The sequence below is a fragment of the Xiphias gladius genome, chromosome 22 (assembly GCF_016859285.1).
Source record: "Xiphias gladius isolate SHS-SW01 ecotype Sanya breed wild chromosome 22, ASM1685928v1, whole genome shotgun sequence".
Lineage (NCBI taxonomy): Eukaryota > Metazoa > Chordata > Actinopteri > Istiophoriformes > Xiphiidae > Xiphias > Xiphias gladius.
Window position 1 is genome coordinate 21,952,394 of NC_053421.1, and position 16,757 is coordinate 21,969,150.

General features: G+C 40.0%; 1 protein-coding gene across 1 annotated transcript in view; it reads right to left on the reverse strand.

The window, feature by feature from the left end:
* Window positions 1-8,121: 8,121 nt before the first annotated feature.
* The window catches only part of fhl3a (four and a half LIM domains 3a), a 30,251-nt gene continuing 21,615 nt past the window's right edge, over window positions 8,122-16,757 (reverse strand). Inside the window, exons 2-6 of the mRNA XM_040118536.1 lie at window positions 14,513-14,684; window positions 13,251-13,425; window positions 9,698-9,867; window positions 9,331-9,517; window positions 8,122-8,961 (exon numbers count right to left, since the gene is read on the reverse strand). Coding sequence (XP_039974470.1) covers window positions 8,810-8,961; window positions 9,331-9,517; window positions 9,698-9,867; window positions 13,251-13,425; window positions 14,513-14,668 — 840 coding nt within the window. The 5' untranslated portion in view covers window positions 14,669-14,684 and the 3' untranslated portion in view covers window positions 8,122-8,809. The remainder of the gene's footprint in view (window positions 8,962-9,330; window positions 9,518-9,697; window positions 9,868-13,250; window positions 13,426-14,512; window positions 14,685-16,757) is intronic.

Consider the following 16,757-nt stretch of genomic DNA (forward strand, 5'->3'; position numbering starts at 1 on the left):
CTCAAAACCACAGTCGTAATAGTTGCAGACAATATTTGTGAGTAATACTGTTGTGCCTCGAGGATGTTCAAGTCTGAATTGCTTTTTAAGAATTTATCCCATTCCTACAATCCCACATTAGTAGACTGTTTTAGTTCCAAAACCACATCAAACCCGTAGAAGTGTAAAAACGTATGGGGAGGCGGTAAATGGCAACGGAACAAACAGTGTGTTCGAAAACATTTTGCACTGTAGAATGTGAGAAACTGCAGTTTGGGTGTGAAGCACAAGAACAGTGCTTACAAGCTGACTATATACAGAACATTCACTTCACATTATCAGCATGGGGCTGTTTTGCAGACCAACTGTCTTCTACTTGCTGTTGTATTAACATTGATGGTGTGTCATCGCAGCCCAAGTGTCAGGTACGCCTCAACTTTTGCTTAAACAGTAAACCAGCTGGAATCCTGTCCAGAGTTGTAGTTGTCATCGGTCATTCTTGGGAAAGGAGGGATCTTAACGAAGGTCAGATCAGAGCGTTGGACACATCCAACCCTGAACTCTGGAAAAACAATGCCTTGTTTTCCTGCTGAGAGCGCTTATTACAAGACAGTATAAGAGCTTCCCACAAACAAGCACAACTCCTTGACCTCAGACTGAAGTGAATAGAGAGGATGAAAGCTTGGGCCAAGCCACAGAGGCTGCAACAAGCACCAGCCCCATGTGTCAGCTCGGGACACAGACGTATGTTGTTTTTTTTATTTCTCCATCCACAGCACATAGCCCTTCAGTACACTATGAGCCGCTGCTGTGGAGTCCTATGTTCTGTTGTGGTAGCTCTGCCAAAAGAACATAACAAATTTAGACAAAAAATATAAGTAGTAGATAAATGAGACTCTCTTGTTTATGCATTCCTCCCCTGGGAATTACGCATTAAGAAATGACACAGTAACAGCCTCTCTCTAAAGTAAATGCTGCAGGGACAGTACATCTTTCTGTCTGTCAACAACTGCTGGATGGACTGCTGAAAAATTTCACTTAAAACCACAAATGTCAACGGTGGCACTAGAGGAAAAGTCAGATGATCACCGAAGTCATGGGGATTCATCTTCCGGGGAACACGAATTTCTGTGTCAAGTTTTATCGCAATAGAACCACTAGTTGAAATATTTCAGTCTGGATAAAAGTGTTGGAGCAATTAAAAGGCAGGCTGAACTTGCCTTCCCTAGATCCATGTCGCTAGAATGGCAAAAAAACAAAAACAACAACAACCAAAAAAGGTCTTAAAATGTTATTTAACAAAAACCATAACCAACCAACCAACCAACCAACTCTCAAACAATTCAGATCAATCAGTTTTTAATGAAAATGTCATGTGATTTAATTATGGAATCAAGTGTGAAACTGTAAAAATCGCACAGGTGAGTAAACAGTGAGCTGCATGTCAATAAATTATTTTAATCTGGTGTTTCCAACTATTTTTTGTCCATATTTTTTCTTATCAAATGTTTCCAACTATTTTTTTGTCCATATTTTTTCTTATGAAATGGAAACATTTCCAAATGTATGTTAAACTGTAAACTGACATGTTTTGTAACCTAAATTCATTCTGACTTTGCATCACCCCACTCTCCAGTTTAAATCAGTTCAAGTCAATTCAATTTTATTTATATAGTTCCAAATCATAATGGAGGTCATCCCAGGGCACTTTTCATATAAATCATCAGTAAAGGCATTTCACTGTGCACTGTAATGTGTATAACTGCGTATGTGACAAATAAAATTTAAAATTGAATTCAAAGTAGTCACTGGGCTAAACCGAATTACCAATGAGAGTATAATCTCTCATTTTCTCATTTGGGGTTAACCCATGTCTGCTGCGGTTACGTACTAAGAGACATGACTGCGATCAGAGCAGTGCACTTTGTCAACTGGACACCTAACGCTACACTGAGTAACGATGACACAGGCCAAGGGAGAGCACAAAGAAACCATGGAGATGTATGGCTGAGGGTTTTAACGTTCTGTGGCAGCTTCCACTTTAGAAAATAACCAGAAAGTAATTTTCTGTTTAAACTTGTAGCACGTCTCTCAAACTACATACAATAAACACAAAATATGTTTATGTTTCTGATGAATTAACATGAACTGATGCTTAAAACACTTGTACTCTTTTGGCTTTAAGGCTGATCTGCTTCCATTGCTTGTTTAAACCATTAAATAAAACCATGGTTCTTGCCCCTTGTCTCTATACATTTTGTAGTCAATAAACTAATTCTATCTAATTTTTTTTTAAATCAGTCAAACCTTAGCGAGAATATTTGACTATGGGGTTGAATGTAATCCCTTTACAAAACCCAGAACAGTACACAATGAACACAATTTTTTGATTTCCACATAAATTACACTTGTCTCTACAATGTTCAAGGATTAAAATTTTTTTTTTTTTTTTTTAAAGAGTTGCAAAGTTACTTACTCACAAAACAGAAAAATACCGTGTTGAGTCTGGTGTGAAAGGAGAGACCTTGCCCCCCGCTCACCGGCTATTTTTTCAGCTTTTGGTACATCACTGCTGATATCTGGGTTGTAGACTCACACACTTCTAGTTACATTCTTTGCGGTTGGATTGATGAGGAGGTTATACGAAGAAGGGACTCCCAGTGGACCCCTAATTTAGGGGAGTTAGAATGATAAGCAAGCTTGTTCTTGGAGTCATCTTCAGCGATTAAGCATAGACGCGGAATGCTTACTCAGCCCTTTATAAGCCTCGCTCATCTCTCTGTAGAAACACAGCATTTATCTGATATTAAGTTAACTTTAGTTTGGAAAGTTACAAAAAAAAAGGCCTAAAGTCTGGTAGGGACTAAAAATGTTACAGTCATCTCATGTCTGAGCCTTGTAAATCTTAATCCCACACGTATTGTTTGAGTAAAATTATTGATGAGATGGGATTTTAAGTACCGATTTCCAAAATTATGACTGAAATGTAAAATATTAATGGTTGGCTGCAATGATTCAACACACTCCAGACTTTAGTCTTGCATAATGATTTTGTCAGTTTTAGTGACACAACACAATTTGAGGTTTTGCTCATTGGAGGAAATTCCCAAAACTGCTCAAACTGCTCAGTCAAAACCACATCAAGGATAAGAGCCACTTAAAATAGAGTTTGTTCGGAAAAAAAATGTATCCGCAGTAGCACTTTGATTCCACTGAACTACTTCAAGCAGCAAAGAAGAGCAAAACGACACACCAACCACTCACCACAGGTGTGTTTCCTAATCAGTAATCAAGAAGTGAGACACTCTTGACACAGTTGTTCTTCCTACCAGGTGTGTCAGTTGCCACCGGTGCAGTCAGTGGGACTAAAAATAATGCTGTGAGTACATGATTCTGCAATACCAACAGCAGCAGCACACCACTGACTCACGCTATGCCGTGCTTGTCGTGAAATCTTCCAGGACTCGACCTCAAGTTGCCGCAACACGCACTGCCGCTGGCTCAAGCTCGATCAAGTTTCTCTGATTATGTCTGACTTGATCTTTGGCAAATGAAAAACAGGACGAGGGTCATTCATTCATCATTTAATTAATTAGCTCATTCAGTGGCTGTCTTTTCAGAATTTGTTCTCAATTCTGGGCTGGGCGCAGGCATGGAAACACAGCGGATAGGTTGTCAGACTATCAGGGAGTGGCGCCTACAGATAAACAGTTCCAAACACATTTTTACCATTGGAAAATTGAATTTTACATCATTTACAGTGATCAACTCTGGAATAAGTGTCTGGACAAAGGCCGACAAAGAAAGTAATGTTTTATCTGAAACCTATGTAGACAGTGCCAACTCACCTCACTCTCCTATAGGCCTACACAAAAGTATGAAAGGCTTCCATATTATAAATGGCATATATTGTCCGAAGATCAAAATACAGTGTTCAAGTTAAGCCTAAATTCCCATGAAAGCAGATTAGAAATCCTGGTCCATGCGGATATTGTACAGTACATATGTAAAAACTCTGAATATGTAGTTTACATTATGTTTATTGGAGTAAGTAGTGCTTGGTGTACATTCTCTGACCGTTTGGGGCACTGAGGTAATAGTTCACCCAGGATGTATGTGTTGCAATTAAATGATAAAAGAGTGTTGCAACATGAGGCTTATTTTGTAAGTCCTGTTGCTTTAAAAACACTACACACCCACACAGGTGTTTTAACTCATTGTGTCGAGTTACGCCTCTGCTCAGTTTGCTATTTGGCAAAACTGTGCTGGGAGTCACCCGAGGTCACAGAACCTCATGAACTAATAAGAATTTAAAAAGGTGTTCAGTAAGTTGTCCTAACAGGTGCAATAACGGCAGAGTCAGGGAGAAAAAGTTGCAAAGACAGAAAAGCAAATCATGAAAGTTTTACAATGCTTCTGACTTTGATTTTTATTTAACGTCTCAGTTTCGACAGTGCTCTACTGGCACTATCTTTCGTCACTTGCTATACCTATACACGGACTCGCCACCTTTGGAGGTAGAGCTTGTAGATTTCCTCACAGCAAAGACTGCGTATTGTGACCCCAGCCGCTGCATGACGTTTTCAGTTTGAAGGTGTCTGCTCTTTCCAGCCAAACTGCCGGACATGGACATCATCTATTCGTGGTGTATCATGTAAATCTGTGCAGATACGCGTGAATTCAATTATTGTATCACTTATTATTAATTAAATCACAATCAAGAAAATGGGTGACATGGATTAAGCGAACTATTTTCTCACTCATGTCACTTCACGCATCAGTTCAATTCGCCTGGATGCAGTTGAATTCACATTTAAAAAACAAATCTGACTAGTTTTTGTAGACAGCAGCTTGAAAAAGTTTTTACGAAATAGTTTTATTGTTTGTCAAACAAGTTTTGTATTAGGTTTCGGTCCAGTATAAATTCATAAATAATGTAAACTGGTTGTCACACACAATACTCCAAAATCGATTAGATTTACTTCAATCTAGATATTTAAGCATTAAAGCCTCTGAGAAGGATATCTATAGAGTAAATGGCCATTTATATATAAATGCGTACAAATATGTAAGAATGAATTGTTATTTTATTTTTATCATTTAAAAAAAAACTTAGAGAGGGACAAGTCTCTTAAACTGACTGCACCCTATAGATTAAAAAAAAGAAAATTCATTTTTATCACATCACATTTACTTTGGATTCTGAGGATTACTTTGCTCTGACAATGTGATAAGTGCTTCTGCTTTTAGGCTGAGAGGTGCTCCAGCTGGGTAAGAGCAGACATCTGGGAACGATACAGATGGGGTCGGTGCTAATCATCCCTTACTGCTGTTTTTATGGTCCCAGCTTTCAGTAACCCATAGGGATCCGAGCCTGTATTAACATGATTCTATCAGCGTCACTCCTCCTCCGATACTTTTTATGGACCTTACAAGTAGCCCTAACCTGTACTATTCGTGATTCATGCTTTACTGTAACTGTAGTCTTTCTTTGTACATGCGTGGTGATGCATGGTGTGGTAAAGATCGGAGAAACGCTTGCCTGTAATTTAATATTCAAAGTGAAAGTTACATTTTCACTATTGTCCTCAATAGATTTTGCATTGGGTGCATGATTGTCATTGTCTTCTCTAGCACAAACTACTAAAGCAAATCATTAAAAACAGGTCTTATTTATTCTCTTTATCAGAAACCTTACCAGGTGACTATAGACAGATGGCCACAAATGACTTCCCTGCATCTTCACTGCATGTTTGACTTGACCTTAAACCCCAAATCCTGTAAAATGTCTGAACTATGACGATCTTTAATCACCTCATGCAGGAGAACATAAGAGAAGCAAAGGACATTATTGTGTACTAATTAGCACTAAATTGCTACTGTTTTTGATTCAGTGTGCATTTTACAGAAATGCCCAGAATTTGTATACGCCCGTCGAGCAAAACTAAGGTTGAAGTTTCTCAGTTAGGTCCTATCAGTGTCCTTCAGCAGTGAAGGTACACTTTGAGATTTTAGGCCGATAAGAGAGCTTCGATGAAAGTAAACTGAGCTGTTGTTAGTGTGTGAAACACAGCCGGGTTTCTTTATGGTGAAACTGTAAATGACATTATGTTATGTTATGCCAACTACGGATGCGTGATGGAGTCTGGCTACGTCTGCTTGTGTTAGTCTTGTCATGTTCAGAGCCTAACTACAAGCCACGCTGTTTGTTTTTGCGTCAAGGGTTGACGTTTAAGTGGAATGTTAATCGTAGCAGCAAAATTGTGAGCCTAGTATCTTTTGTGTGAAGTGATCGAGCGTGTGGGAACTCAGCTCTGCTGCTGTTTGCACACTTCCAGCCTTGATTCTGGGTGACAGTGATAACAAAGATGTGGGACAAGTTCAAGGAAAAAGAGAAAAATAAAAGAAACAGAAAGAGAATGAAACTTGACAAAAGGGAGCTCTGAAATTCGTATTAGTCAGTTTTCAAACCAAAAAAAATCTTTCCCCTTAAACTAGTAATAGCTGTTAAAGTTTAACTTGCGGGTAGAGTGCACGTACCATATGATTCAGTTAACTGTCTCCCTCTGACCCTTCCTGCTAGCTGTCACCTCCCTGCCCGTCTCCTCCTTCCCATAAATCCAAAGGGGGCCGTGTGTTGAGCTGACCCCCCCAGTGAAAGTGCCATGGAGCAACTCCAGATGTGAACATCCTCCCTCTCTCTTTCTCTCTCTCTCCCACACTCTTTTCTCTCCCACTTTCACCACCAGTCAACCCCCGGCCCTCCCCCATGCAGCTACGAGTTTTCCATTTCCTTTTTTGGTGAAAAAATCTGAAACAGAGGCAGGGAGGAGGACATTTCACCAATGCAGACAGGAGAGTATATCTGGCCGCCTGTGTAAGTGTGCTCTATCAAGGCGATGAAACAGTCAACTCAGCATAAACAACAGTGTATGTATGCACATTCAGCCACACATACACACACACACACACACACACGGACACACAGATACTGCACTCACACTCTCTTTTACTTTGTCCGTCACACACAAAATATCTTAAACTTACCGAGACACACACACACACACACACACTTTTTACTCTCGAATTACACACACGGTTTCTTTCTCTAACACTTTCTCACACACTTTCATGCCCTTCCACTTCAGGATTCACACACACACACACACACACACACACACACACACACACACACACACACACACACACACACACACACACACACACACACACACACACACACACACACACACACACACACACACACACACACACACACACACACACACACACACACACACAGAGATCTTTCCTAGAAAGACTTTTTAAACACACCAGAAGGGCTTTCACTGGCTTAGACAGTAAACACAAGTCTACAGAAAGCTATGAGCTCATAAACCAGTAATGGATATTTCACTATGAAGACAGAATATAAAAACAGCTCAGAAAAGATGTAAATGTATTTAATAAGACTTCACAAATAAGACTAACCATTGTAGCATTTAGTCATATCAATTATCATCTTTTTTTTACAGTAAGTTCATACTGTTATTGCCTATTTTCGATCTTAAAATTGTATATTTGCCAACTCTGACTCACCAGCATCAAAGCTGAAATAATGAAATATAGGTTTGGTTTTTTTTAATAATTTTTCACATAAAAGTTAAAAACTAACAATGAATAACAAAACACTAACAGCGTTAACAGTAACAAAATGATTACTGTGGCATATCATGGCAGATGAAGACATGCATACTCCTGCAATACACAATGGTAATGCATTTCATTTCAGCTTCTTTTGGGTTATAAATGCTGGCTCTTTGAGCAAAGTTGATAAAAAAAAAAGATTCATTACAACAAATGAAAAAGACAGAAATATGATGAAACATTACGTAAAATAAGTGTCATTGCAAAGTTCCACAAGCAGATACATAACATTAAAAGGGGTTTCTGTGTCTTGCGCCATGTCCTTGAATTGTGTTTTTATGTGCACATTACATGGTAGCAATATCTTATCCAAAGTGCAAATGACTTTACTACTCATGACTATCATAAACTGACTGCCTCACTGAAAGCATAACCATTTTTTTCTAAATTTTCCTCCTGTTTTTACTTTCTGACATTTCAGTTTGTTTTTTTTTGTTTTTTAAATTGGTCTAATTTTTTTTGCCACTTCTTACAACAGTGTAACACCTCCTTCTTTCTCATTATATACAGTAACTTGTTCAAGACGCATAACGCAAGACATACATTATAGAAAGATAAATGACACGTGAGAAAAAGCAACATTCAAAATGATAAAACTGCAGTTATAAGAGCGTTAAAACAGTAACTCCCACATACTTTGAAAATACAGACTGTAAGGTTTCTGTTCTATACTGTATCAGTGTTCTGTGTCTTCTCTTCAGAGCCTGACCTATACCTGAAGTGGCAACTTATTTATATAAAATATGAGGGAATTTCTTGCAAAGTGACTAGCATTTTGCATTTATTTGGTTTAATAGTACATAACATCTAAGAAATGTTATTCTTAAGGCACTCCATAAAGTTTGTTTCACAAAATAGTGAGCTTTTTGGTTAAAGTGGAAATCTTTGTGGTGGTTCATGCAAACAATGCAGCATCAACACAGGATTTTGTGCACTAGCTCCTGGATGAAAATCTGATCCAGACATGGACAATGAGGAACTGACGTCTTGATATAAAAATGACCTGAGAGGCAGCATTTGTTAGCCTGCGTTACCTTCCTCGGTAATGACTCGGGGTTCTTGAAATGCTGTGACAAAGGGTGTAAGGTAAGTCAAGGGAAGGGTGAGAATATTGTGAATAGCTCTATAGGTTGCTGTGGCAGTCGCGGCACAGGATCCTGTCACCGTCAGGGAAGAAGCCGGCGCCCACCAGTGAAACGGAGCACTGGGAGCAGGTGAAGCATGGCTGGTGCCACTGACGATCCTCAAATGAGATGTACTTTCCTCCTCCAAAACCTGGGACAGAAAAACAATCAGACGGAGATTAAACTCTATATCAAGCCTCGCAAAAATAAGTTTAAAAAAATCCCTCTCACATCTGTAGTACTTAGAAAATAAATAAACGTTTCCATTAAATCTTTACTTTCCTTGAATTGAGCCGGAAAAAAAGCTGTGCATCATCACTTAACTGCTTACGTGCTAAAAAGCAGTCTCCTCTATGCACTAATGACAACCTCAATATTTTGAGTAATATTTTCAGTAAATCACACCATGTAAAGTCCAACATGCGGCTGCCAATCTTTAGAGTATTCATCATAATATTTGCAAACAATCATAATTCGATAATATGACTTTTCTAGTTACAAAACAATGACGCAGTCTTGCCTGTGATGGGTTTGCTGCAGGCCTCGCACTTCTTGGCGTACAGGCTGCCAAAGCACTTGAGGCAGTAAGGGCTGTCGTCTCGGGAGGTGAAGTGTTGACCCGCCAGCTGCGTCTTACAGCTGGTGCACACAAAACACTCCTTATGCCACGGCTCATCCCGGTAGGTCACACCCCCTTTAGCCAGGGTCTGAAAACGAGACAGGTCAGAGGTCATGTGGAGGTCCTTTTAATTCACTTCTAGAATCTATTCCCGTGCACATTCCTGCAGCCCCAGGATTAATCTTACTCGTGTCTCCCATGTGTTTGCACGGCTTCTCAGTGGGAATTCAACTAACAATTATTACAGTTATTTGATAACTTTACCGACCTTTTTACAGCGTGTGCAGCGGGGAGCAAACTTGTCCTCATAGCAGGACACGCAGTAGTGCTCATCCTTGTCAGGAATGAAGGACTTCGAACCGATCGGCTGTTCGCAACTATGACAGATGAAGCAGCCCTCATGCCATGTAGAGCCTGCATACTCCAACTTCCTCGTACCTAACAGAGAGAAAGAGAGAGGACAGGAAAAGGAGGACGGAAAGAATGACAGAGAGCAGAGGGAGACTTTACTGATTTGTATAGAATGAATCTTTTACTGTCTTTCACAGGACCATTTTGTCATTTTTTGGTGGTAATTTTATTGAACTATGAAACAGAACACTTAAACTGCACGAAGGCATATAAATCTTGTTTTGTTTCAGTAAGATTTATTTTATTTTAAAGCACAACACCACAGGCCCCGTACTTCTTTCCTACTGCTGGAAACTGGCTGCAGGCAGTACAAGAAAAGGAATAATGCCATTTTCTTCTCTGTGTCCCCAACCAATCCACCTTCTATCCCTTGGCTGTTGAGTTGTTTTTTTTTGACTAGTTGGTTTATTCTTTGGTGTCACAGTGGTTTGTGTGGGGCTGACATTTTGTACCCCTGCTGTCTGCAGATGGCTAATGTTTCCCTGCTCCAGGCTGTGTACTGTGGTGTTCTCTAATCAAAAAGACAAAAATCCCCTTCAAAAACATTCCAGGTTATAAGCTCACAGGAAATACACTGGCTCATTGAGGACAATATTAGCGTTTAGGTATGAGTATTTTGCAAATACAAAAATGTGAACAAGCTGAAATCCAAAACAAACTGCTTCTAATAATTGGGACCAATTTCACAAGCATTTGAACACAAGATCTCTTCACAGAAAACAGGATTTGTACACCATGGAAGTTCTGCAATGCCCATAAAGTATTTCATTAATTTTGTCTAGTCAATCTGAGTACCTCAATCTGTACAATTCAAGTATCTCAACTACAGCTGCATGCAAAGCCGCTTTTCCTTGTACTGTTTACTCATATGTACACTGCTGCTACAGACTGTATAGGTTTTGTATAGGTTTTAAGTGTGTCTCTCAAGCAGGTGGTTTCACTCAATGCTGTATATTTTTTCTACTTAAATAATAAATAATAAATTGTTTCAGCCTGGACAGTGACACAATCTTGTGTAGACTGTAGGGGTTTAACAAAAATATCATGTTAACCATTTCAGTAATTACAGCCGTTTTTATACATAGTCCCTCATTTTCAGAGGCTATAAAAGTAATTGGACAAACCAACATAACTATAAATATAAGGATTATTTTTAATACTTGGGTGAAAATCCTTTGCAGTCAATGACTGCCAGAAGTCTGGAACCATGGACATCACCAAATGCTGAGTTTCATCGCTTGAGATGCTTTACCAGGCCTTTACTGCAGCCGCCTTCAGTTGCTGCTTGTTTGTGGGCCTTACCGCGCTCACTTTTGTCTTCAAAAAGTGAAAAACATGCTCAATTGGGTTGAAGACAGGAGACCAACTTGGCCATTGAAAAAAATCCCATGTCTTTGCCTTGAGAAGGTCTTGGGTTGCTTTTGCAGTATGTTTAGGATCATTAGTCATCTGTACTGTGAATCAGTTTTGCAGCATTTGGCTGAACCTCAGCAGATAGTACGGCCCTATACACTTCAGAATTCATCCTGCTACTTCTATCAGCAGTCTCATCACCGATAAACACCCGTGAGCCAGTTCCACTGGCAGCCGTACATGCCCATGCCATAACTATGCCTCTAGCATGTTTGACAGATGATGTGGTGCTTCGGATCATGAGCTGTTCCTTTCCTTCTCCATACTCTTGTCTTCCCATCATTGTGGTAGGGTTTAATCTTGTTTCATCTGTCCAAAGAATCTTGTCCCAGAACCGGACAGGATTTTATAGATGTTTTCTGGCAAAGTCTAATCTCTAATCTTGCTTGTTACCAGTGGTTTGCAACTTGTGGTAAACCATCTGTATTTACATTCATGAAGGCGTCTCTTGATTGTAGACTTTGACAATGATACGCCTGCCTCCATGATAATGTTCTTGACCTGGCTTGATGTTGCGAAGGGGTTTTTTCTTCACAAACGAAATAATTCTGTGATCATCCACTTTAGCTGTCTTTTGCGGTCTTCCAGACCTTTGTTGTTGAGCTCGCCAGTGCATTTGTGTTTTTAAGAATGGACAAAATCGTTGATTTGGCCACTCCTAAAGTTTCTGGTATCTTTCTGAAAGGTTTTGTTTTGTTTTTTCAGTCTAATGATGGCCTCCATTTGCAATGGACTGCATTTTGATATTGAGAGTTCCCATGAACCGCTACCAAATGCAAATTCAACACTTGAAATCAACTCCAGACCTTTTACCTGCTTAATTTGTCATGAAATAATGAGGGAACAGTACCACACCTGGCCACGAAACTGATTGTCAATCAGTTGGCCAATTATTTTTCAGCCTCTGAAAATGCGGGACTATGTATATAAATGACTGTAATTCCTAAACTTCAGCCTAGCAGCGAGTTATCAAACAAACATAAGTGTGTATTTTTGTTTTTGAGGGTGTGTGTTTTTGTAGGATGACAAATGATATCCAGTAACTGTAAGTTCGATTGTTAGAGGAAAGTTTTTACTCTTCAGAAATGCAGCACAACTGGATAAAAGTCTTCCTAATTTTATCACACACAACAATACTGATGATACAGTGATGTGCAAATACTATTTAATTCTATCTGGCCTAATAACAATCTTTACTTCTCAAGGTGGCTCACTTGGGCCTAACTTATACTAAATGCTGTATTGTAAATGTATGGTCTTTGCAAGAAAAAATTAGATTACTTACAGTGGAAATAAAGGGGAATGTCACAACTTCCGGGAATTATTTGCTGCTTTTTGGGGGCTGCGTAAGCTGCTATAGGGACGCTGGAATAACTGACTTGCTTATCTCTTGTTATCATCAGTCTGCTGGCAGCCCGCCAGCCCCGGGGATCTGGCTCACAGACAACAAGTCAAGCAGATTGGCAATTACTCTATCATATGCAGCCCTGGGTGCTAGTGGTCCCTCGTCTTTGTCTGTTACTTGGCTTCCACTTTTTTCTGAAACCTCTTTCCTATATCTTCCCGATCTGTTACTTTATACTTTTCATTTGTCCCTGCTTCCTTAAGTTTCACATGTCATCATTTTCCAAAGTCATTTGCGTTTCTAAAATTTGAATTTATACACTAGATGGAAAATCAAATGTTGGAAATGAGACTAATGCTTAGTGGGTGAGTAAAGTTCCACAAGATATGGCACTGCCTAATGCACTACGTGCAAGATACTTTACAACTTACTCACTCTCTCATTTTATTTTATTTTTAATCGGGTAACAGTCTAGCCAGAACAATATTTCTCAAACCTCTACTGAAGGAATAATCCTTACACAAAAAGTCATTCAATTGTTGGAAAAAAGTGTAATTCAGAGAGCACGAATTAAATGAGCCCTACGCTGCAAATCTGAACACTCCAGCCCATGTGCACAAATATCTTACAACATCCCTGTCCCCACCTTTACCTGGCATCACAATCTTGTCGCAGGCTACACACTTGGAGGAGAACTCATTACAGTAGCAGTCATTGCAGAGTAATGCATCATCCTGGCTGGTGAAGGGTTCATCTGCCAGCGAGCGATCGCAGCGGAAACAGCGGAAGCAGTGCTCATGATAATGCCGGTCCTCATAAAAGAGCTCCTGGCAGCAGAACAGAAGGAGAAAACAAGGATGCTGGACATCATTTCATACAGTTACAAATACATCACTGAAATGTAATCACCGTAATTATGATGGGTTTCCTCTGAAACGTGTATCTCCTATGTGTTTTAAGGTTTCAGAATTGTGAGAGGAAGCAAATATGGGAAAGACTGCAAGTATAAACACCAACAAAAAGGTTTTTGGTTACAACAGGAGCAGAGAGGAGTCTGGGATTGTTCTGGCTCAAACTGACACATATATTGTCTGCATACACTGTAACAAGTGTACGGTTAACTGCACATATTGTATTTTATTTGCATGCTTCTGTTTAAAAAGGTTTTACAAGGGTGGGAGTGAAACGACTGTCTACGGGGCACTGAGCCAAGACAATGCTTGCTTTATTTATCGTCCACTGCCCATGAGGGTGTTGACAACTCATAGGCCACCTTAGCTAAGCAAACTGCTACGCGTCGAAGCATGCCCCATTCTATGAACTCCACTACGTAGCGTATGTCGGTCTTAAATGATCTGCTTCATGTTAGTGTTTTCCATTAAGGGAAGATTAAATTTTAACTTGATTACGGGGAAGAAGGAGACATTCCCTCATACTGCATTTTTACAGTCTTCGCCAAAATTAGCCTGTTGGCTTATGTGGATTTAGTGGAAATTGCCTGTATAATTGTATGTTAAATTAGCCTTTGCTGTGTCTTGCCACACAAAATATATATAACACGCCTCATTCCCCATGAATTATGCATCATTAACATGACATAACTTCTGTTTGAGCTATCCAAAGCCACATCAAAACATGATTAAAAAAAAAGACTTAAAGCTACTAAAGGTAGTTCCTTTGATGTGCTTTGTTCATCTTTGTTGCTTACAGCATGGGAATCATTCCAGTGTATATATATTATAGAAAATAAATGCTACCAAAGATATCTAGGCACAGGTCTTAATGTTTTTTGTTTTGTTTTTTAATAAAAAAAAATATCTTTCCATTGAAATTCTGTATGTACTTCACTTGATACTGTTGTTGTGCAGCAGATAGCGGATTTCGTGTCTGATCATGTCATAATGGATGCCTTACCCTTGCATCATGGCCGATCAGTTCTTTACACTCATCGCATGTATTCGAGAACAGGCTGTCGTAACAGGGGATGCAGTAGGGGCTATCATCTGACTGGATGTACTTGCGGCCGTACAGGGATTCTTTGCAATTGTCACAGTCGAAACGGTCAGCCATTGTAATTTCTGCAAGTCTGAAAAAACAGAAAGAAGACGGCAACATCTTAAAATAGAAAATTCCAACATATGGAAAGGAAACAATAAGAAGAGAGAGGAGAGGACAAGACGGAGTAGTATATAGAAAAGGAGGGAGAGTCTTGAGGAATGATTCAGTCATCTTTTCTGGTATGGCAGTTTGACATCAGTATAGACTTTCACTGCCAGTATTTATATTGTAAATACTTTGGCTTGTACCAGCAATGAAGCTGAGCTCAAACAAAACACGCAGTGCAAGAGGGAGCAAGTGGAAGAAGAGAGACAAAAGGAAAAGAGAGGGAGTCAAGAGAGGCAGTACAAAATGCCTATTAACTTTTAGTAGTGTGTGATGAAAGTGTTGTGTGAGCAAAGGGAGGGGGCAAGAGAGGGAGCTGTCACTTTGCTTTCTTTCAGTAACTACCAAACTCCTTCCTGTCGCTGTCAACTGCTCGAATCTGCGAACTCAAGATAATTTGAGCAACCTCTTGTATGACTAAGTGGAAGTAAATTAGTGCATGTGAAGCCCACACAACATACACACGTGAATATTTATGAGGCAAAAATCTATTCGTGGGTAAAGCATGGGCGAAAGCCTGTGAAGCATTTGTGAGTGTTTGTGTGTGTCAAAAGAGCAGACACTTGAAGCTGTCTGTACACGACTCCCTAACAAGTGGCTTCCTTTCAGCCTAAAGATGCAAACTACAGTAACATGCTTATACAGATACAGGAGTGTCACATGGTTTTCACCGAGCAACAGGCCCCTTGATCATGACTGAGCACACAACAAAGTGACAGAATAATAGTGTGAGGGCATTATGGCAACAATATCAGGTTGCCAAAACATTACAGCATGGCTGGAGGAAAGCCCAGCGATAAGTGATACAGCCCTCTGGCAGGGTGCACCGCTGGCTATTCACCTGATTTTCATTCTCAGCACCCAGCAATAATAATCACCTATGATATAATAATCAATCAAACTTCAAACTGGTCCCGTGCTGCCTGTCTTACTCTCTCACACACACACACACACACACACACACACACACACATCTACTTATGAAAGCGCTCAAGCAGAACACACACAAAGCATTTAGGAGGCACACAAACACACACACACACACACACACACACACACACACACACACACACACGCTCCCACACAAAAACAAAGGGTGACACAAAAAAAAGGAACAAAGAATAAAAGCCAGATCACACAGGATCTATCATGAAAGAAAACATTAGTCCCAGACTCTCATGTTTCATCTGTCTCAGCTCTTTGCGAGACAAAAGCTCTTAATGAGTCGGGGTGAGAAAGTTCATCACCACAGTTCGACACTATTTCCCCCAACTGGAGAGGCACTCTCAGCCCCCTTCAACAACCTTAGGACATAAATTAGAAAGTGCAAATGCTTGACAGTTCTGCAGCCATGTGTATGCACTGGCTTTCATCACTAGACTGCCATATCACTCTAACGTCTGAATGGATATATTTTAAGTGTCTCATGTCTCACATTATACTATTCATCTGGAGGTTATGGCAAAATACCAGAATAAGCAGCCGGGGTTTGCCTGTGTAATTTACAGCAAGGTGCTGAACTGGCAAGCCCCTGATTTTACATCAATTTTCTATACATCCAGCGACGTCGCCATCAGCCCACATAACCCCGATGTCAAGATTAGGTGAACAAAGCATGGAGCTGAAAATGAGCACGATGACCTTAATGTTATCTGCAGTGCCAGGTAGGTAGGTGCTGCCTTTGCTTGCCAGGTACAGGAACGAGACGAGGCATGACTCACAAAGCCGGAAAGGCAGTGCTATGTAGTCTGATGTCACCTTTAATTTTCAAAGAAAACCAGGCAGCTGTTTATTGCTCTGCCACAATTCATTTATGTTATCCGCATAACTATTAACTAAAAATCTGCAGAAAGTAGGTCATGAAACTTTCTCAGATGGGTAGAAATACATACAGTATGTTCTCTGACAGTCTAACTAGCCAACATCCATGTACCTGAGATTGATGACCCAGAGTTTTCCTGATTGCATTATCCCCCCACTACTACAGCCCCATGCA